Here is a 21,168-nt window from a genome sequence, read left to right as displayed (position 1 = left end):
AAGATTGTTTTTGTTTGTGATTGTTTTATGTTTTCAGGTGCTCCAAATTTGGTGCACAGACATTTATATTTGTTAGCTCTTCCTGATGGAGAGACCCTGTAATTATGATATAATGTCCTTCTTCATCTCTTGTTACGGCTTTTACTTTAAAGTCCAGTTTGTCTGATATAAGTATGGCTACTCCAGCTTTCTTTTGACTTCCAATTGCATGATACATATTTCTCCATCCCCTTACTTTCAATCTGAAGGTGTCTTCAGGTCTAAAACGAGTCTCTTGTAGACAGTAGATGTATTTTGTTTTCTTATCCATTCTGCTACCCTGTGTCTTTTGATTGGAGCATTCAGTCCACTTATATTTATTGTTGTTATTGAAAAATAGGGTTTAGATTCATTGTGTTCTCTGTAGGGTTCATGCTTGTAGTGGTGTCTCTGGTGCCTTGTATTCCCTCATAAAACATTTCCCTCATAGATTCCCTCTTAGGATTTCTTGTAGGGCTGGTTTGGTGGTGATGAATTCTCTCAATTTTTGTTTATTTGGGAAAACCTTTATCTTTTTTTCTATTCTGAATGACGGGCTTTCTGGAGAAAAGATTCTTGGCTGCATATTTTTCCTGTTCATGACATTGAAGATTTCCTGCCATTCCTTTCTAGCTTGCCAAGTTTCAGTAGATATGTCTGTAACCACCCTGATATGTCTCCCTTTGTATGTTAGGGCCTTTTTATCCATAGCTGCTTTCAGAATTTTCTCTTTATCCTTATATTTTGCCAGTTTCACTATGATATGTCATGCCAATGGTCAATTCAAGTTACATCTGAGGGAAGTTCTCTGTGCCTCTTGAATTTCAATATCTACTTCCTTCCCCAGATTGGGGAAGTTCTTGGCTATAATTTGATCAAGCATCCCTTCAGAACCTTTCTCTCTTCTTCAGGAATTCCTGTGTATGGATACTGTTCCCTTTGATTGTATCACTCAGATCTCGAATTCTCCTTTTGTGTTCATGGATCAATTTCTGTCTCTTTTTCTTGGCCTCCTGTTTTGCTATAACCATGACTTCTAATTCACCTATTCTCCTCTGTGCTTCTTCAATCCATGCAGTGGCCACCTCCATTTTATTCACCTCATTTATAGCCGTTTTTAACTCATCACAGCTATTTTGAAGGTCCCTCGTCTTTGTATCAATAGCTTCTCTGATGACTTCTATGCTTTTTTCAAGCCCAGTGATTCATTTCATGACAATTGTTCTAAATCCTTGCTTCGTTATGTTGCTTATATCTGTTTTGAGCAATTCTGTGGCTGTGACTTCTTCCTGGAATTTCTTTAGAGGCGAGCTCTTCTGTTTCATCACTTTGGCTAGTTTTCTGTCTCTTGTCAGTTTTAAAAGCTTGTTATGCACTCTCCATCTGTTAGTGTTGTTCTATTAAAGGAGGCTCATTGACTGTCCTGGGCCTGTATGTTCAGGACGTGTTCTTTTAATGGTGTCTCTCAGTTTGTCTTGTTGTGCCTTTGGTTATTTTATTTCCCTACTCAGTGATATTTGGGACTCTCCACCATGTGTACTTTGGCTTGTTTCTTGAGATAGCCCTGGAAAGGAAAATAAACAAAGGCACAGGGAACAAAAGCATGCAAATGCACAGACAAGTCAAACAAACAAGCAAACCAAAAGGGGCAAGAAAAGAAGAGAAAAGAAAAGAAGAGAAAAGGAAAGAAGGGAGGGGGACAGAAACAACAGAAGACAAAGGCCAGTCTAAAAGTGTAAAACCACAGGAGGGAAGAGATAAGAATGAGATAAGGGGAACTATAGCTCAATGATAGGAATTGATCTAATCACAGCAGTGCATCAGTGTTGGTCTTTCCCGGACTCCAGGAGTGAAAAGGAGAAGAGAAGAGGAAAAAAGGCAGATGGGTGTGGTTTGGTGTAGGTGGGTGGGGTCTTGGTGGTTGTGGGAAGAATGGCGGCCCAAGCCCTTCTTGAACCAAGCGTTGGAAGCCGCTCTTTTGAGTCTGATCTCCCTGTGCCGCAAGCAGGCCAAGTTGAATTTTCCAAGTCCCGCCTCTTTTCCAAATCCTAGTCTATGCACTTTAATGCTACCACCCAAGAGCAGATGTACTTCCGCAGGCGGTGGCTTCCTAGCCGGAATCGAGTAGGGGGACTGGGGAACAGCTTTCTCCTGGCTGTTCCTGGAATCAGCAGGCCACTGAGTCCAAGGAAAAATGTGCCAGCTAAAGGGTCGGATCTCTCTCCCCGCTCCCAGCGGTTACATATGGAATGATAGTATCCCTCTCTGTCCTGGGCCGAGGTTTTTCTCTGCTCTAGAGACAGTTCTATGAGCGTTTTCAGTCTCTCTTTCTCTTCACCTTGTCCCTCCATGGCTCTGTGCCAGGGCTGGGCTGGGGCCCCCTCCCCTCCGCACCTCCAGGCCTGGCCCATTTGTATTTCCCCAGTTCGCACTCAGGCACCTATGAGACTGTCTCGTCTTTGTTGACTCTGTGTTTTCCTCCCACACTTGCAGGTCAGAGTATGTGGCTTCAGTCCTTCTCAGCTTGAGAGTTGCAGGCGGAGATCACAGAGCTCCCTGCCCTCCTCCATCTCACCGTCTTGCCCCTCCCGATCCTCTTTAGAGCCCACTTTGTCTGACTCCAGTAATTTTAGATCTATAGAAGCTTGTATTTTGAGCTATCTTATGGTCTAGTCAGTAGAATGTTCCATGTGCACTTTAGAAAACTGTGTATTCTGTTGTGTAGTGTTGTATATAGCGCTGTTAAGTCTGATTTGCTTATAGTTTTAAGTCTTCTGTTTCCATGTTTATCGTCTGCTTACTTCTATAACTTAAAACAGGGTTTTGAACTCTCCAACTATTGTTTAATGATCAGGCTCTCCCTTCAATGGTGTCATTTTTTGCTTCATATATTTTGGGGCTATGTTGTTAGATACATGTGTGTTTGTGATTGTAATGTCTTTTTGATGGCTTGGGCTTTTTATAATTATAAAACATCTTTGTCTCTAGTAACAGTTTTTCCCTTCACGTTTCTTTCATCTCCCGTGAATGTAGTTATTACAGCTCTCTTTGGAACACTGTTTGCGTGCTACCTCGTTCCCATCCTTTTCATTTCTATCTATCTGTGTCTTCGAATCTGAGCTATTTCTTGCACACAGTATAGAGTGGGAGCATTCTTTTAACATCCATTTTGCCAATTCCCACCTTCTGATTGGATGGTTTAATCCACTTATATTTAATTTAATTACCACTAAGGGAGGACTACATCTCCCATTTTGCTATTTGTTTCTGGTACGTCTTTCTTTCACCTGCATTTCTTCATTACCACCTTCTTCTTTGTGAGATAGATATTTTCTAGTACTACATTTTAATTCCTGTGTTTCTTACACTTTTTTAAAAAGTATTTTCTTTCAAGGGTGGGTCAGTTGGTTAAGCATCTGACTGCGGATTTCAGTTCAGGTCATGATTTCATGGTTTGTGAGTTCGATTCCCATGTCGGGCTCTCCACTGATAGTAGAGAGCCTGCTCGAAATTCTCTCCCTCCCCCTGCCCCTCCCCCACTGGTGGTCACTCTCTCTCTCTCGAAATATTAAAATACTTTTTAAAAGTTTATTTATTTAATTGGTTGCCCTGGGTATTTTCGGTAATATCTTAATTTTAAAACAATCTAGTTTGCATTACTACCAATTTATTTCAATAGTAATGAGCTTTGCTGTAGTAACAGGTGTGTTCCCTCTCCTTTTACAATATAGATCAATCAACACAGTTTTATAGACACTGGCTTATGACGTTGTCTTTGAAATCAGATAGAATGGAGGTGCTTGGGTGGCTCAGTCTGTTAAGTGTCCAACTTTGGCTCAGGTCATGATCTGTGCCGACAGCTCAGAAGTGGAGCCTGCCTCACATTCTGCGTCTCCCTCTCTCTCTGCCCCTCCCTGCTCACGCTCTTTCTCTCTCTCTCAAAAATTAATAAACATTTTTAAAAAGATTAGAATAATAAATAAGTCAGATAGATTTATAAATCAGTTACAAGAAAAACATGTTTAAATTGCCATTTATATTACCTATGTGTTCACCTTGCTGTATTTGTACCAGTTAGGTTTCCACCAGAGAGACGGAAGAAGTATATATCGTTACTACAAGAAAGTAGCTTCCGGACTACAGGGGCTGCTGCGCGCTCCCCGGGTCGGCAGGACAGGCCACCAGGAAGGGCAGAGGGGAAGTCTCTGGCACAAACTGAAGATGCTATGCACACATTAAATTTCTTCTTTTTCGGAGCAACCTCAGTTCCGCTGTTAGGCCTTTAAGCTGATTGAATCAGGCCCATCCACATCATCTCGGGAAATTTCCTTTACTTAAACGCAGCTGATGATGAACTTGACCACGTCTACGTAACTCCTTCAGACATCCAGCTGTGTAGGGAGCTCAGGAGTCATCACTCCTGCTCTCATAACAAGAAAAACACCGAACAAACTGAAACAGTAACTTTTCTAATTTTTTTTAATGTTTATATATTTTTGAGAGAGCAGAGAGCGCCCGCGTGCATGAACGGCGGAGGGGCAGAGAGAGAGGGAGACACGGAATCTGAAGCCCGCTCTAGGCTCTGAGCTGTGCTGTGCTGATGCACAGAGCCCGATGCGGGGCTTGACCTCATGCACCATGAGATCATGACCTGAGCCGAAGTCGAATGCTTAACTGAGCCACCCAGGCGCCCCTGACACGTAACTTTTCTCAGTTAGAGAATTGGGCTTATGGAGCAGCCACCCCAAGAACCAAAGAGGTGGGCGAACGCAGAGAATACAGGGCAGGGTGCGCAGTGGGTGCTGCTGGGCCCGTCGCGGTGCGGCATCTAAGCATCTGTGCAAATTCCTGGAGGCTGTGTGGTCTAACAGGAGAGGTGGAGACTCGGAGACTCACTAGGTTCTTGTGGTGAACATTGGGGGAAAATTCTCCAGTTTGGTCAGGGGGAGGGGAAAATAACCATTCTGAAATATATCCAGAGGGCGTTGGTGGGAGGCGGGGGCGAGAACCACAAGTCCTGCCCCGGAGCTTCATGGAACATGGGGGAGGGGAGATTACCCAACCCCAGTCCTCTCTGGTCTTCATGTCTCACCTAAAGGGGGAAAATACAGAAGGACTTGTGAAGGTCAAGCCCAGGGGCACAGGCCCACTAACAAGACAGAGACCCATCATCGGGTTTAGGGCATTCCCTTCCCCCACACCTTCCCGCGCATCAGCACGCCTCTGCATAGCAGGGGATGATGGCCAAGAGAGGCAGGGCTTCAGACTCCACTTGAGAAAGAATTTGTATTTCTCAGTGTATACACTAAGGGGCACCTGGGGGACTCAGTCGGTTAAGCATCTGGCTTTGGCTCAGGCATGATCTCACGGTTCATGAGTTCGAGCCCCGCATTGGGCTCTGTGCTGACAGCTCAGAGCCTGGAGCCTGCTTCAGATTCTGTGTCTCCCTCTCTCTCTGCCCCTCCCCTGCCCACACTCTGTTTCTCTCTCTCAAAAATTAATAAACATTTTTTAAAAATTAAAAGAGTTTGTAATGGGAACCCTCCTACACTGTTGGTGGGAATGTAAACTGGTGCAGCCACTCTGGAAAACAGTGTGGAGGCTCCTCAAAAAACTATCAGTAGAACTCCCCTATGACCCAGCAACAGCACTGCTGGTGATTTACCCAGGGGATACAGGAGTGCTGATGCATAGGAGCACATGGACCCCAATGTTCATAGCGGCACTTTCTACAATAGCCAAATCATGGAAAGAACCTAAATGTCCATCAGCTGATGAGTGGATCAAGAAGATGTGGTATATGTACACAATGGAATGCTACTTGGCAATGAGAGAGAATGAAATCATGCCATTTGCAGCAATGTGGATGGAACTGGAGGGTATTATGCTAAGTGAAAGAAGTCAGTCAGAGAAAGATACCATATGTTTTCATTCATATGTGGAACTTGAGGAACTTAATAGAAGACCATGGGGGAAGGGAAGGGAAAAAATAGTAACAGAGAAGGAGGGAGGCAAACCACAAGAGACTCTTAAATACAGAGAATAAACTGAGGGTTGGTGGGGGTGGGGGAGAGGGAAAATGTGCAGGGCATTGCGGAGGGCACTTGTTGGGACGAGCACTGGGTGTTGTATGTAAGTGATGAACCACAGGAATCTACCCCCAAAACCAAGAGCACACTGTGTACACTGCATATTAGCCAACTTGACAATAAATTATATTTTTTAAAATAGTGGTAAGAATAAAATAGACTACAAGGCCCTGTATGATCCAGACCAAAACACAAAGTTTATGAAGGGGGCGCCTTGGTGGCTCAGTCAGTTAAGCATTCAACTTTGGCTCAGGTCACGATCTCACAGTCTGTGAGTTCGAGCCCCACGTCAGGCTCTGTGCTGACAGCTCAGAGCCTGGAGTTGCTTCTGATTCTGTGTCTCCCTCTCTCCCTCTCTCCCTCCCTCTCTCTCTCTCTCTCTCTCTCTCTGCCCCTGCCCCACTTATGTGCTCTCATGCACGCGTGCGCTCTCTCTCAAAACTAAGTAAACATTAAAAAAAAAAAGAGTTTCTAGGGAAACCCAAAGACAACAGGAGAGAGAAGCGACCAGGACACCGGAGGACACCGGAGCCTCTGCCACCCACAGCTACAGTGAACAGTAAATGCAGCCCAACTCAGACACATGAACAGAACACTTTATGCCAACGCTCTATTTATATCAGGTCTGATTTCTCAATACATAATGTTCAGCTTCCAGCAAAAACTTATAAGGCATGAGAAGAGGCACGAAAAAAACCCTGCATAGTCTGAAAAGACAGAGCAAATGTCAGAACCAGACTCCGATTGTCATGGGTTTTGGAATTATCTAACCAATTCTGTCTTCCATATCTGCAGTTTGTCTATGTCAAGAATGTTGAATCCCACCATATGTAACCTTTGAGATGGGCCCCCCCCTCAGCATAATTCCCTTCCGAGCTCTCCCAGCTGCCTGTGTGACCAGTCGATTCTGCTGAGTGAGTCCCATGGCCTGAACATGCCGGGTTGAGCAGCACCCTTGAAAGGACCCCGGGCTGTCTCCGGGTTCTCGCTATTGTGAATGAAGCTGCCATGGATATTTGCATACAGGTCATTGTATGGACATGTGTTTTCATTTCTCTAGGATAAACGTTCAAGAATAACATTGCCAGGTGTATGGGAAGTGGGTGTTTAGTTTTGTAAGAAACTGCCAAAAAACTGCAGAGTGGCTTTGTCATTCTACATTCTCACAGCGACATGTGAGTGACCTCGTTTCTCCATATCCGTCCTAGCATTTGGTATCACGACTATTTTTTATTTGAGTCATTCTGCTAGATTCATAGGGATATTACCCCAGACTCAGAGTGATTTTCATTTGTGCTTTCCAAATGGCTCACGATTTTGAACATATTTCATGTACTTATTTGATATCTGCTTATCCTCTTTGGTGAAATTTTTATGTCATTTTATTTTATTTTTACTTTATTAGAGAGTGCACAGGAGTAGGGGAAGAGGGGCAGAGGGGGAGAGGGACAGACAGAACCACAGGCAGGCTCCATGCTCAGTGCGGAGCCACAGGGCTCCTTTCTATGACCTTTGAGACCATGAACTGAGCTGAAATCAAGAGTCAGACACTTAACTGACGGAGCCCCCCAGGTACCCCTTTACGTCATTTCTAATTGGGTTGTTAAAGAGTTCTTTACGTATTCTAGATACAAATCTTCTGTCCAGTACATAGTTTACAAATATTTTTGCTCAGTCTGCAGTTTTGTCTTTTGAAGGAAAAAAGGTCTTTTACGTAGCAAGCATTTTTTAACTAAAATTAAAATTAAATTAAAATTTTTCTTTTATGAATTGTGCTTTTGGGTCCTAAAGATTTTCTACTGCTGTTTTCTAAAAGTTTTATAGGGTTACATTTTACATTTCAGTTTGTGACACATTTTGAGTTAATTTTTCTATCGTTATGACGTTTAGGTAGAGCTTTATTTTATTTTGGCCTGTGGAGATCTAATTATTCTCCCCGTGTCATTTGTTGAAATCTGTCCTTCCCATAGTATCCTGGTCTTATACCTTTTGTCACAAATCAGTTGGGACAACTCAGAAGTTCTCCGACAGGTGAATGGGTTTTTTAAGTTTATTTATTTTGAGAGAGGGGGAGAGTGCATGTGCATTTGGGAGGGGCAGAGAAAGAGGGAGAGAGGAAAAATCCAAGCTGGCCCTGGGGCTTGATCTCACAAACCATCAGATCGTGACCCGAGCCAAAATCAAGAGTCTGACACGTAACCGACCGAGCCCCCGAGGCACCCCGACACGTGACTAGTTAAACACACTGCGGTGCATCCACACCGTGGGGCGCTCCCTGCTCAGCAAGAAAGAAAAGAACAAAGTACTGACACACGGCAACTTGAACGGATCCTAAGAGAATGATGTCGGGTGAAAACAGTCAATGTCAAAGATTACACATTGTATGATTCCATTTATATAGTTTTCTTAAACTTACGGAGCCGGAGAATTAGCTAGTGGCCACCCGGAGCCGGGGAGGGGGAGGGGGACAGGAGGAGGGGGAGCGGCAAGGAAAGGGGCCATGGCTGTAGCTACAAGGCAGCCCCAGGGGTGCCTGGGGGCTCCATAGGTAAAGCATCGGTCCAACTCTTGATTTTGGCCCAGGTCATGATCTCACGGTTGGTGAAGTTGGGCTCCATGGGATATTCTCTCTCTCTCAGAATAAACAGACTCTCCCCCTCCCCCCCAAAATGGGTAGCCCTAGGCATCCTTGTCTTGAACCATTTTGTTTCTTGACTACAGTGGCACCATATATATCTACATATGTGACAGGATTGCTAAGAATTAGATACGAGCAAATGAGTAGGTGTGGACCTGGTGGGGTCGGAATAAGACGGCTGGATTGTATCAGTATCGATCTCCTGGTTGTGATATTGTACTGTAGTTTTGCAAGACCTTGCCATTGAGGAAATTGGGTGAAGGGTATACAGGCTTCTTCTGTAATTTTGTTTTAGCTGCAGTGTGAATCTATAATTGTCTCAAAATAAAAAGGTAAAAGCAGAATACATATTATCTCTATTCCTCAAAAACAGAACTCAGCCAGACACATCTGTGTGACTGTATTTCTAGGTTTTCTATTTTGGTCCACTGGTCTGTGTGTCTCTCTCCAGAAATAGTTCACTATCTTGATTACCGTAGCCGTATGGGAAGTCTTCACAGGCACTACAGTGGTTTTGTACTTTATCATTCTTCTAAAAATTGTTTTAGTTCTTCTATGTCTTTTGTCTTCCCACATAGATTTTATAATGAGCTTGTCTTATTTACAAAAATCCTTTCTTGGAGTTTCATAAGAATTGTGTTAAACCTATAGATCGATTTGTAGAGAATTGACATCTGTACTCTGTTGAGTGTTTTAATCCATGAACATAGTCTGTCTCTCTGTTTATTAAATCTTTGATTTCTTTCATCTGGCTTTATAGTTCTTAGCATACAAGTCCTGTACAGGTGTTGTTAGATTTATATCTAACTATTTGAGTTTTTCTGAGCAGTTATCAGTAGCATTGTATTTTTAATTTCTGCATCCACATGTTCATTGTCAGCATATAAAAATGTGATTAGTTTTTGTAGTTAGTACCCTGTAACTTTGCTGACTCATTGGTTGTAGGAAATTGTTTTCTTGTTGTTTTTTAGGTATTTTTCAAATCTGGATTCCTTGGGATTCTCTACATAGACCATTGTATCACCTGAAAATAAAGATGGCTTTGTTTCTTCTTTTTTCCTTGTGTTCCAGCTACCTCCCTGTATATGCGGACATACAGGAGCCCTACGTGTATCTGCGAAACAGCCATGTGGAAGTCCCCAACCTCTACCTGGGCGTGCCCACCAAGGCAGCCGTGACACTCATCAATGGCACGCTCCTGCCCACCGACTTCCACTGGGGCAAGGTGCGTGAGCCTCCACGCCCGGGCACCGGGCTGTAGCCCTCAGCACCGAGGCCCCTGTGGGGAGGGAGGTTGCCCCCCAGGTGCTCCCCAGAAGAGAGGCTCACCTCCCCCCCATGGCCTGCCCATTGCCCCACCAGGCACAGAAATGCTGGGCTCCTTGAAGGCGAGCACATCTGGTCTGATTTTCCTTGCCCTGCCTTCAGGGAATTCCCGTTCCCTCCCTCAGGGGGAGCCGCTGGGGCACCCAGCTCGGCCTCCCGGCCAGCCCTGCCCATGACTGGCCCACGCAGCCGAAGAGAGCCCAGCCAGGCTCCGCCCCCGGGGGGGGGGGCTGTCGTGGCCGGGCTTCCTGAGCCATGGTGGGCGGGGCCGTGCCCGTCCGAGCAAGGGGCCCTCTGCTCACCCCCACCCTAGACCTCCCAGGGCAGCTCATTCAGTCCCACAACTCCTGGCAGGGGTGAGGCTTCTCCAGGGTGGGGACGGGGAGGCGAAAGGACCAGCGGGTTGTCCCGTCAGTGAGCACCCTGCTCCTGCTGTGGGCCACCAGACTGCCAGCCCCACGCTGGGCATGTGGCCGTGCTGAGCGCCGTCTGGACAGGCCCCCAGCATGTGCCAACCCCGTCCGTGTGCCCGCAGCTGCTGGGGCGCCAGGCACCCTGCTGCACGGCCAAGGTCTCCCCGCGACGCGGCACACTGGGCCCCAGTGAGGAGCGCCAGCTCAGCCTGGAGTTGACGGCTCACACCCAGGTGGGTAAGGTGGTGAGGCCTGAGGGCGTGGGGGGCACCCTGTGACTCTGTACACCTCCAGTCCCACTCCTGCCTCAGATGAGTCGGGGCCCGCATTCCTGGGAGGCCTGCTCTCTAGGGACACGAGGTCAGGAAGCCCGGAGCAGGCCCCAGAGTGCCGAGACCCACGGGCCATGTCTGGCCTTGGCTCCGGCTGACCCCTCCCCCGCTGCAGCCGGAGGTGGCCCAGCTTTCCAGTTTGCCCAGAGGGTGCAGAGGCCAGCTGGCCACCATCCCCGGGGAGGGACCACGGGAAGGTGGTCAGGGCTGGTCGCCACCTCTCTGTGGTCCTTGTGGGAAAAGAGACTTCTTCCTCACAAGGACACAGACCCCGTCCCATGTCCCCACCAGCAGACGTGGACGCCGTGGACTTTCTTTCTCAGCTGCACCCGAGCTCTGGGGTGACAGGCAGATGGGCTGGGGCACAGAGCAGACCTCGGGCAGGAAGGGCTTGATTCGTGTGGTCGCAACGTCAGAATAAGTGTGAGCTCCTGCAGAGGCCCTGTCCGAGGGGGTCTCCCTCCATGTGGGCCGCCCAGGTGTCTGGAGCAGACAGAACCAGGCGCCCCACAGAAGGGCCAGAGTACCGGGCAGGGCCTGTGGGTGGGGCGGCTCCACAGACACGAGACTGCACGAGGTCCAGACCTTTGTGCCGAGCACCCCATAGCCACCACCCGTGCGAGGGACGGCCATCTCAGGCTGCCCTGGGACTCGCCTGTCATGATGTGCCCCCGGGGGGTTTTCTTACAGGACGAGCTGAGCGACCTGGCCCTCCCTTGTACCGCGTCCGGCATGAAGGAGCCGCTGGTCCTGGGCATTTCCGGGAAACCCCAGGGACTGCAAGTGGCTATTGCCACCTCTGTGGAGGGCCCCGACGGCAGGTGAGCCCAGGGCCTGAGGGCTGAGCGACCGTACAAAGGACTAGCCTACGAGTGGTGCCACTCTGGGACCAGCCTACCTGCAGCTGATTCCCACAGCCAAGAGAGGGCCGTGGGGTCACTGCGGCCCCCCACCGCCTCTGTGGGAACAGGGCTCCCCACCCAGCCCTGCCCTTCGTGCAGCCTTTCCCCCCACACTTTTGGGCATGCTGTCCAGGCGGGTTGGAGCCCCAGGGCACAGGGCCGTAGGCAGCCTGGACTTGCCCACATGAGGCCGGGCAGCTGGGAGACAGGCCCGTCACCCCAGGCAGAGAGTTGAGGCCCCGTCGGCGACATGGGCATGTCCTGGGGTGACAGCGGGAGGCGGTGCAAGGATGCACCGAGCGTGGGGGCAGCTCCACACTCCTGCCCAAGCGGCTCACCCCGCAGTGCCAAGGGCGGCAGGTAAGGGAGCGCGCCCCCCTCCTCCCCGCACGGGGCAGTGTCCCCGGCACAGAGTGGCAGCCAGACCATCCGGAGGAGCTCTGCCTTGACTTTGGCTCAACGGTGCCTCTGAGGACCTGCGTGAACCGCCAGCTCGTCCTGACCAATCACTCCCCGATAGAGACCCTGTTCACCCTCAAGTTTGAGTACTTCGGGAGCCCCCAAAACAGCCGGGGTCAGAACGCCAGCCTGTAAGTGTGCTTTCTTCCAGGTACGGAGCCTGGGGCTGTGGCCGCGTGGGGTTGCCCCGCAGGGCATGCGGTGGCTCGGGTGGCCAGAGGCTGGCCCGTGTCAGGACGGCGAAGGCGTGTCTGTCCCCATGCTTAGACGTGGAGAAACGCAGGGAAGCGGTTCCCACTGGCCCACCTCCCAGACTGGGGGCCTTCGGGAGACGCCGGGGTCCCGGAGGAGGAAGGTTCCGGTAGGACAGGCAGTGTGTGGGCCGGGGCAAGCCGGGGAGGCTCCCCGGTGGCGGAGGGGGCCGTGTAGGCAGCACTGCGGTCTAGGTGTTCTGTGAGGTTATGGCTGGAACTCATCCAGGGCCTGTAGTCACACCCAGAAATCGGCGGTTTACCAGCAGGGCCCCCAGCAAGCACCTCCCCGCTTAACCCCCCAAGTCACGGGAACGCAGCGTAAAAACCACTGCCGTGGGTGGCGGGAGCCATGAACGGTTTGTGAGCCATTAACTTTCCCACCCAGGAAAGTTAGTGTCCGCTTGATGCTCAGCAGAGAAGACTGGAAACAGGGCCTCTTGCAGAGGGCTGGGCGCTGGGCCGGGATTGTGTCCGGGTCACCAAGGCTCAGAGCCATGACGGGTCCCTACCCCGGTGACTCCTGCACTTCTTAGAAGGCACTCCTGGGCTGAGGGGCGGGGGCTGTAGCTGGGGTGCTTTGGGCGGCCGGGCTGTGCCGCCCCAAGACCAGAGAGGGAGGTGGGCAGACCTGACCCCTCAGGGAGAACTCCCCCCCCCCCGCGGGTTGCCGGGAGAGGGGGCCCAGCTCTGGGGAACGGCCCTGCCGGCTCGATGCTGATTCTGTGTCCTGTCCGGTAAAGCCCCGACGTGCCACCTGCCCTGCTGAAGACGTCAAGGATTCGAGAAAACTGGGCCAAGCGAGAGCAGCTGAGTAAGAGCCCCAGGGGGGGCCAGAGCAGGGTTTCCTGCTGCTGCTCAGGTTGCGGGCTGCCTGCCGGGGGTGGCGGGGCCCTGGCCACAGAGCCCATGTCAGCATCTTTTCTAGCAAGACCTCTGAGACGGCCACGGCCCTCCGTGCCCCGCTTTGGAAGGAGGCCGTCCTCTGGCTGGGCACATGGCCTGGGCACAGGGCTCGGTTTTCATGGGGAGGGTGGCAGCTCCGAAGGGAGGTTTCCCACTGGGGCGTGGCCCCCAAGAGGCACAGAAAGCGGTCTGCTGGGCTCTGGGCTCCCAGGAGGAGGTCTGCCTCACCAGACCCAGGAGAGGCGGTGGAGTGGCCGGCCTGGTACAGCTGTGGCTGACTCCTGAGGGTTTTGACCTGAGTGCTGAATCCCCGCCGCTGGCTCTCGCCCAGATTTCATGGAAAGCATGCTGTCTCATGGGAAGGGAGCCGCCTTCTTCCCCCACGTCTCCCAGGGCACACTGGGGGCCCGCCAGCAGCTGCGCATCAACGTCACGGGCTGTGCAAACATGTGGGGCCAGTACTGGGATGACCTCACCTGCACGGTAGGCCCTCAGCCCCTCAAGTCTCCAAGCAGAAGACGGTGCCCATGAGCTTGACATGGGCATTCATGTCCGTGGCAACCACAGGGACTCAGGCGGGAGGGGCCCTCGTGAGAACCTTCCATAGGTTCTCCTGTGGGGTTCTCCGAGGTGGGCCCATGCTGAGGAGGGCAGGGGAGTCTGATGGGCCGCCTGCTGGGTCCGGAGGGGCAGCAGGTGCGAGAAGGAGGAACAGCCTCCCGGAGCCGTGTCGTCGCTCGCCCATTGGTCCTCCACTCACTCAGCGTGACACAGCCACCTGAACCGAGGGAACGGGGAGCCAGGGAATGCCACGGTGGCAAGGGACCAGAGTGGCCAAGGACTGGTGTGTGTGTGCAGGTGGGCGACCTGCCGCCGGTGGTCATCCCCGTGCGCATGGCGGTGGTGGGCTGCCCCATCAGCTCCCAGAGGACCACTTACTACACGGCCGGCCAGCCGCAGAAGGAGCCTGTCATCAGGTGACCCTGCCCCCCGCCAGCCTCATACTCTAACCCTTGAAACCCTCTGGCCTCCAGCATGCCTGTCCAAATGACTGGTGGCTCTCCAACTGGCCCAGGCCACTTGGTGTCACCCAGCAAGAAAGCCCCAGGACGGGGCTGCCCGGGAGAGAGAGGCCTCAGGGGACGTGGCTGGTGTCTGCTAGTTGCGGAGGGCTTGGGGGGACAGAAGTAGCAGATGGTCCGTGCGGCCAGGGGGCCAGGCCCGGGGCCCCACACCACAAGAGGGGATCTGCACTGTCGGTAGGTGGGGGTGGGTGTGGGCAGCCCTGGGCCACGGCTCACCAGGCACCGCACAGGGAAGGCCTCCAGCCCGGGGTCTCCGTGACTTCGGGACGGACACTGGGGGCCTCCTCCCTGGCTGAGCCCCAGCTCCAGCCTCCTCTCCAAAGCAGGGTGCGGGCTGGCTAGGGCTGCGCTGAGCCTGGTGTCCCGCCTCCAGGTTTGGCACCCAGGTGTCCGGAGGAGACACAGTCACCCGGGTCCTTCGCTTGAATAACTCCAGCCCCTGTGGTAAGAGGCTCTCTATAGGCTGTGCCGTGGGGCGGGCAAGCCCGGGAGGCATGCTGGGGCCCCGGAAGCTGCTGGCCCAGGACTGGCTCCCGGAATCCAGGGGCCTGGTTCCTGAGGGCCAGGCCGGGGTGAGACCGGCCAGCCGGGGGATTTCCTGCTTGAGCACAGGGCCTGCCCTTGCCCGGCCCCGGGTCCCTGCGCGCGTGGTGCCTTTGATGCTGTTCTCACAGGTTCGCTCTGCATAAGGCCAGGCACTGGCAGGGACACCTGCCCTCCCCCGTTAGCCAGCGGTCCCTGAGCCACCGCCAGCTGCCCGCACAGGTTGCTGGAGGTCCAGGGGGAACGGGACGGCTGAGTCTGCACGTAGAGGCCCCTGTGCTGATGGGGCATGAACAGGACTGAGTGCGTCGAGGGGACTGGTGGAGGGACGTCCAGGCTACATCCAGGAGGGAGGACGAGCCAGCTGGGCCCCAGGCCTCGTGTGGAAGGGGCGGTGCCGAGGCACAGGAAGAGCTTTGGCAGCCTGGAGGAGGAGGGGCTCAGGCATCTCAAGGCTAGGCCACCCCATGGGCTGAGCCAGTCTCGGGGGGCAGGGCCCAGGCAGCTCCGTCTTTAAGCTCCTTGGTAGTTGTTAGGAATGTGCAGGGGGCAGGGGGAACGGGGTGGCAGTCGGTGACCCTGCTCGTTTGTCCACTAGGTCCAGGCAGTTAGGAAAAGGACATTGAATTCACGCTCTAATCGTTTTATTAGGATCTCCTGGCATCTCTGAGGGCGCCTGGCAGGCTCAGGCAGTAGAGCATGTGACGCTTGATCTCAGGGTTGTGAGGCCGAGCCCCACGCTGGTGGAGAGATTACTTAAAACTAAAATCTTTTGCAAAAAATCCCCTGCTGTCCCCAGCAGGGTCACTGTCAGGTGCCTGGAGGGCTCATCCCCTTGGTGCCCTTCCCCGTTCTCACCCCGAGTCACTCGGAGCTGTTTCTTTGTGAACGCAGAGAGCTGAGCTTTTTAAAGGCCCAGCCTGGCATTATCTTTTAATAGGAAAAGTCCATTGATAGATTTCTTCCTTGTTTTGTGATTCGTTTTACTTTTTCTTTCGACTTTGTCCTGTTTTCTTTTTGTTTAATTTGGAGTTTCTCTCCAACCTTCCTTCCTTTCGGTGGTTCCCTCCCCGTCCTTGGTGGTTCGTCGTGTGCATATGTCTGTCTTTACTGAACTTCCGAGAATGTAGGTCACTGGTGGCCTTGGTGAGAGGGATTTGGTGGGTTTAAGAGGCAGAGGCCAAGGTAACAACTTGAAGAAACACACGCTCGGCCCCCTGGGCATGTTCACCAGGTCTCCCGCAGGACGGCTGGGTCTGCGGGCAGAAGGCGGTCGGTGACGGTGGGCAGGGCCCCACAAGGGTGCTGGGCAGGTAGAGGGGGTCCCGGAAAGGTCGTCTGGCAGAGGGGAGTGTGTCCAGGATGGGGAGGACTGGCCTTGCCTCTGTGCTGTTGGGAGCAGCTAGGAGTGGGGTGGCAGCACAGATGCCTGCCGGGACAGGGGCGTGTTGGGATGGGATGCCAGGGCTGTCTGGATTCTGGTACCCAGGAGGCAGCACAGGTGTCAGCAGGGAAGGCATGACAGTGGGGACCGGAGGGTCCGTTCGGTTCTCCAGGCTTAGGCTTTGCCCGGTGGGTAGAAGGATGGGGGTAACGGGGGACGGGCATCCTGGCAAGATGGTGGCACCCAGACTAGTCTGGCTGGGGAAGGAAGTGAGTGCAGCAGGAGGTGATGGACGGAGGGGAGGTGGGGAGAGGGGCTGGGGGAGCTGTGGGGAGCCCCAGATGCCCGGGGTGGTGCACGGGGGATGTGAAGGTGCGCAGGCCTGCTCCTGCACGGCGGGGGGTGGGGGGCGAGAGAGCCGCTGGAGAGCCCGGGGACTTCTCTTAGGAAGCCCCCCACCCTGCATCCAGAATAGGCACCATCAGGGGGTGCCTGGAGGGGGTCCAGGGAAGGTTTGACCACCCCTACCTCGGCCCTCCCTGCTGCCCCAGATATCCGCCTGGACTGGGAGACCTACACCCCAGAAGACAGGGAGGACTGGCTGGTGGAGCTGCTGGTGTTTTATGGACCACCTTTCCCGCTGCGGGACCAAGCGGGGAACGACCCCTTGTGCCCAGAGACCCCTGAAAGCAGCAGCTCCTTCTGGTCTCCAAGCCCCTCCAATGAGTCTGAGTCCAGCCACGAAGTGGTCCAGTCTGTGAGCAGGGGGCAGGGAGGGGGAGGGGGCAGGAGTCGGGGCCAGTGGGCGCTGGGCCTGTGAGCCCGGTGCCTCCCTGCTGACAGGCCGAGAGCTGCTCCGGTGTCACCAACGCGGCCTCGCAGAAGCTCATCTCGGTGGTTCTGCGGGCGCATGACGGGGTGCCCTCTGGCCCCCTGTACCGCGTCAGCCCCAAGCAGATGGTGAGTGGGGGCGGGGCGGGACACCCCCTCGGGCGGCCAGGTGGGGGCGGGGCAGTACCACGCCGCTGTCTCTGCCAGGTGGTCCCGGCGGGGCGCAGCAGCACCATCTCCATCTCCTTCACACCCGCGGCCCTCGGCCCCGACATCCAGCACAAAGTGGAGTGTGTTGGCTATGCCCTGGGCTTCCTGAGCCTGGACGACGAGGTGAGCCCTCCCGGCCTGGGGTGTGGGGGCGGCGCTGCCTCCTCCGCTCAGGGGCCACTGGTGACCGGTCTTGGGCTTGGCAGGTGGAGAGAGAGCTCCCTGGGCGGCGGCGGCGCGGGCAGGACTTCGCCGTGGGGCCCCTGAGGCTGGACCTGCATGGCCACGTGAGGCCCGCACAGTGAGTGGCCGCGCCTCCCGCCACCCCTGCTTGGGGAGCACCTTCCCTCTGGGAGCAAGGAGGATGGGAAGGAGGAGCCAGCAGGTGCGCCCAGGCAAAGGCTGGCCAGGGCCTGAGGAGCAGGGAGGGGACCTGGGAGGTGGGCTCAGCCACGCCTGTTGCTGGCAGGCTGAGCGTGGAGCTGGACAGTGGCGGTAGCATGGAGTTCCGGCACCAGGCCAGCGACCTCATCCCCAAGTGGCCCTGCCAATCCCCCACACGTCAGCAGCCCTGTCCTGAGGTGAGTGTGCCCCTCGCCCCCGGCCCCGCCAATCCCCCAGACCTCAGCAGCCCTGTCCTGGGGTGAGTGTGCCCCCCGCCCCCGGCCCCACCAATCCCCCGGAACTTCGCCTCTGTGGCCACCCAGGTGCTGAGTGAGCTGGTGACCACCCGCCACCTGAAGCTGACCAACACCACAGAAATCCCACAGCACTTCCGGCTCCAGGTCTCCAGGCCCTTCTCCGTTTCCCAAGCCGGGGCCAGCCGCAGCCGCGGGGCTCCTGGCCCGGAACCCGGGCGGCAGGAGGAGCCGGCCACGGCGGCCAGGCAGCTGGTGCTGGGCCGGAGGGAGAACATGCTGGTGAGTGGGCGGCCACCCGCACGCCCGTCACCCTTCCAGAGCTTTGGGGCGCAGGCGCGCTCCCCTCCGGGATGTGCGTGCGCAAGCGGAGACCACCCCGGGGCCCTCGTCCTGGAGGGGAGAGGGGACAGGGGAGACCCCCCCCCACCCCCCCCGCACGGCTCACTCAGCCTTTGCCTCCTCCTCCAGAGGTAAACGGAGGGGCGGCCCCAGAGCGCAGGCAGAGGTCCGGGTCGACCAGAGAACCCGTAGGTCTGCAGGCTGTCACCAAGTAGTTCAAGGTGCCTCTAAAATGCCGCAGGCGGGGCACCTGGGTGGCCCAGTTGTTAAGCATCCAACTCTTGATTGAGGCTCACGTCACGATCTCACGTTCTGGAATTGGAGCCCCACGTAGGGATCTGCGCAGCCAGCAAGGAGCCTGCTTGGGATTGGCCCTCCCTCTCCCCAAATAAACATTCAGAGGAAAGGTCTCAGGGACCCAGGGCTCTCAGAGAAGGGACAGCTCAGGACAGCGTGCCCTCCCACTCCCTGTGCTGCTAGAGCCCGGCTGCTCCTGACCCAGTTCTCCCCCATGCCCCCACCCAGTCCTGGCTGAGCCGGCGCCTCCACTCTTGCTGGGGGCATTCTGTCTGCGCAAATAGCCCTGCCCTCCACCCTGTGCCCAAGCAGGGCCCTGGCATCCTCCCTCCCCGCCCCACGCCTCAGTCTTCCTGCCCCCTCTTCATTCCACAACCATGTCTTGGTCTAGGACAATACAGACTTGGGTTTTAGAAAGCTTGTTGGAAATACAAGTTCACGGGCCCCACCTCCAGAGAGGAGGAGAAGGTTCAGGCTGAGTCCCAGGAATCTACTTTTTACAAAGGGCCTTTGTTGACTCTATGGAGCTAGTCCCAAAGAGCTGGGGGGACCGACCCCCCCCACCCTATTGGGCTAAGCTACACCTTGGCCTTGACGCATGTTCCCCGCTGCTTACAACCCCTCAGAGGCTCCTCTCCGTCCTCAGGAGGAGGACACAGGCAGCACGGGGCCGACAGCCCTGCTCCCACCGAGGAGTAAAGCTTGTCCTGTCCCCTCTAGGTCCTTGGCTACTGGTGCTAACAGGTGCCAGGCACAGAGCAGGGTGCGGCATCTGTGGACCAAGTGCCTCAAACAGGGGCGCCAGGTGGAGGGAGGCACTCCACGGGCCCGGTCTGGGCCGGCCCTGCAGGGTGTGAGGTCAGGCGCCGAGGAAGGAAGGAGCCGGGTCTTCAGGTGGGGAGCCTGCCTTGTTTGCATCTGCTCAGGTGGACGTGTGCTTCTCGCTGTCCCTGGAGCTGCTCTCCTACCAGAAGCTCCTTGCTGACGAGCTGCCGCCCGGGATGGGCATCCGGCAGCATGCCAGCGGGGAGAAGGAGATGGTGTTCACTCAGAACCTGCTCCTGGAGCACGCCAACCGGACCACGCAGGTGAGTCCCGGCCTGCTCCGCGCCAGGCATGGAACCGGGCCAGACCACCTCGGGGGTCGGAGGAGGGCAGACCCCACTAAACCCTTAGAAACGAGAGGAGCCCCAGGACTTGCCCTTAGGGCCCAGTGCCCGGGAAGACGCCTTGCCCCGAGGTCAGGCTTCCTTCTCTGACTCAGCTCAGAACCAGGGGGGCTGCTGTGGGCTGGGAGATGCGGGTGAGGGACAAAAAGGAATAGTCTAAGGGGATGGGTTCTAGGAAGGTGGGAGGAAGGCTCGGGCTGGCCCGGCAGGCCCCCCAGCCGGAGCCCAGGGCCCAGAAGGGAGAGGGGAGAGGGCCCAGAACGCAGGAGTGGCAAAGGGCTGGGCCTTGGGGGCCCCCATGGGATGGAGGAGGACAGCGAGGGCGGCCTGACTAGGGAGCAGAAGAACAACCTGATTGGGGCAGGGGGAGAGGGTGGCGGGTGGGAAGAGAGCTGGCACTTTCTGGGCCCTTTACCTGCACAGACGCCCCGGCCTGGGTTCTGACACTGGCGCGGCCCCTCCGCTGCTGCCTGTGTGCTTCTCAGAAGCTCCCGTGCGCACACCCCTGGCTCAGAGCCAGGCAGGAGTGGCCCTGGGCCCCCACGTCACAGGCTCTGTCCCCCTAGGTGGTGCCTCTGAGGGCCACCGTGGCTGTGCCCGAGCTGCAGCTCTCCACCAGCTGGGTGGACTTCGGGACGTGCTTTGTGAACCAGGAGCGGGTCCGGGAGGTCTCCCTCATGAACCTGAGTGGCTGTCGGAGCTACTGGGCTGTGCTGATGGGTAGGTGGTACCCGCTCACCGTGGCCCCTGCAGGAACCCGCGAGTTCCTGCACAGATGGCCGCCCCGCAGCCCCTGATGGGGGCTCCCCGGGGCGGCGGACGGGGCAGCCTGTGCTTCCCTTGCGGCAGGCCGGCAGGAGCCGGACACGGAGCCCGCAGCCTTCAGGGTCTCTCCAAGCAGTGGGCAGCTGGAAGCGCGCCTGGTCAACGCGCCTCCGAAGACCGTCACCCTCCAGGTTTTCTTCACTGCCAGGTACCAGCCTCTCCCCGTGCACCCTCACCCCGCTGCCCCCCCCAGGCCTCTTCCTACCCTCAGCCCACTACCCCCCCCCCCCCACAGGAGCAGCACTCGGTACGAGTCCACACTGGCGGTGGAAGGCGTGCTGGGCGAGCAGGCGTGCACCCTGAGGCTCCGCGGACACGGCTCTTACGACGAGAGACACGTGTGGGCCCCCTAGCTCGGAGGCTCTGCCCTCGGCCCCCAGCCCTGGAAATAAAGCAGGATCTAGAGCTGCGCTACAGAGTTGCTGAGCAAGGGTGCAGCTCCTGGGGTGGGGGGGGGCCCTCGCAGGGCGGCGTCCTCAGCCCTCCCTCGTGTGACCCGAGCGCTGGGGG

The 21,168-nt window shown here is 55.4% G+C and overlaps 1 protein-coding gene across 1 annotated transcript in view; it reads left to right on the top strand.

The window, feature by feature from the left end:
• The window catches only part of DLEC1 (DLEC1 cilia and flagella associated protein), a 96,419-nt gene extending 75,347 nt beyond the window's left edge, over positions 1 to 21,072 (top strand). Inside the window, exons 20-37 of the mRNA XM_029938792.1 lie at positions 9,817 to 9,970; positions 10,607 to 10,717; positions 11,507 to 11,637; positions 12,117 to 12,308; positions 13,172 to 13,242; positions 13,666 to 13,817; positions 14,193 to 14,311; positions 14,793 to 14,863; positions 16,898 to 17,103; positions 17,190 to 17,306; positions 17,385 to 17,510; positions 17,594 to 17,688; positions 17,857 to 17,968; positions 18,095 to 18,307; positions 19,591 to 19,752; positions 20,400 to 20,553; positions 20,683 to 20,806; positions 20,894 to 21,072. Of these exons, the coding sequence (XP_029794652.1) occupies positions 9,817 to 9,970; positions 10,607 to 10,717; positions 11,507 to 11,637; positions 12,117 to 12,308; positions 13,172 to 13,242; positions 13,666 to 13,817; positions 14,193 to 14,311; positions 14,793 to 14,863; positions 16,898 to 17,103; positions 17,190 to 17,306; positions 17,385 to 17,510; positions 17,594 to 17,688; positions 17,857 to 17,968; positions 18,095 to 18,307; positions 19,591 to 19,752; positions 20,400 to 20,553; positions 20,683 to 20,806; positions 20,894 to 21,011 (2,428 nt within the window). The 3' untranslated portion in view covers positions 21,012 to 21,072. The remainder of the gene's footprint in view (positions 1 to 9,816; positions 9,971 to 10,606; positions 10,718 to 11,506; positions 11,638 to 12,116; positions 12,309 to 13,171; positions 13,243 to 13,665; positions 13,818 to 14,192; positions 14,312 to 14,792; positions 14,864 to 16,897; positions 17,104 to 17,189; positions 17,307 to 17,384; positions 17,511 to 17,593; positions 17,689 to 17,856; positions 17,969 to 18,094; positions 18,308 to 19,590; positions 19,753 to 20,399; positions 20,554 to 20,682; positions 20,807 to 20,893) is intronic.
• Positions 21,073 to 21,168: the final 96 nt, after the last annotated feature.

This window comes from Suricata suricatta, chromosome 5 (genome assembly GCF_006229205.1).
Source record: "Suricata suricatta isolate VVHF042 chromosome 5, meerkat_22Aug2017_6uvM2_HiC, whole genome shotgun sequence".
Classification (NCBI taxonomy): domain Eukaryota; kingdom Metazoa; phylum Chordata; class Mammalia; order Carnivora; family Herpestidae; genus Suricata; species Suricata suricatta.
The sequence above is the reverse complement of the archived record's forward strand: the minus strand, read 5'-3'. Positions and strand labels throughout refer to the sequence as shown.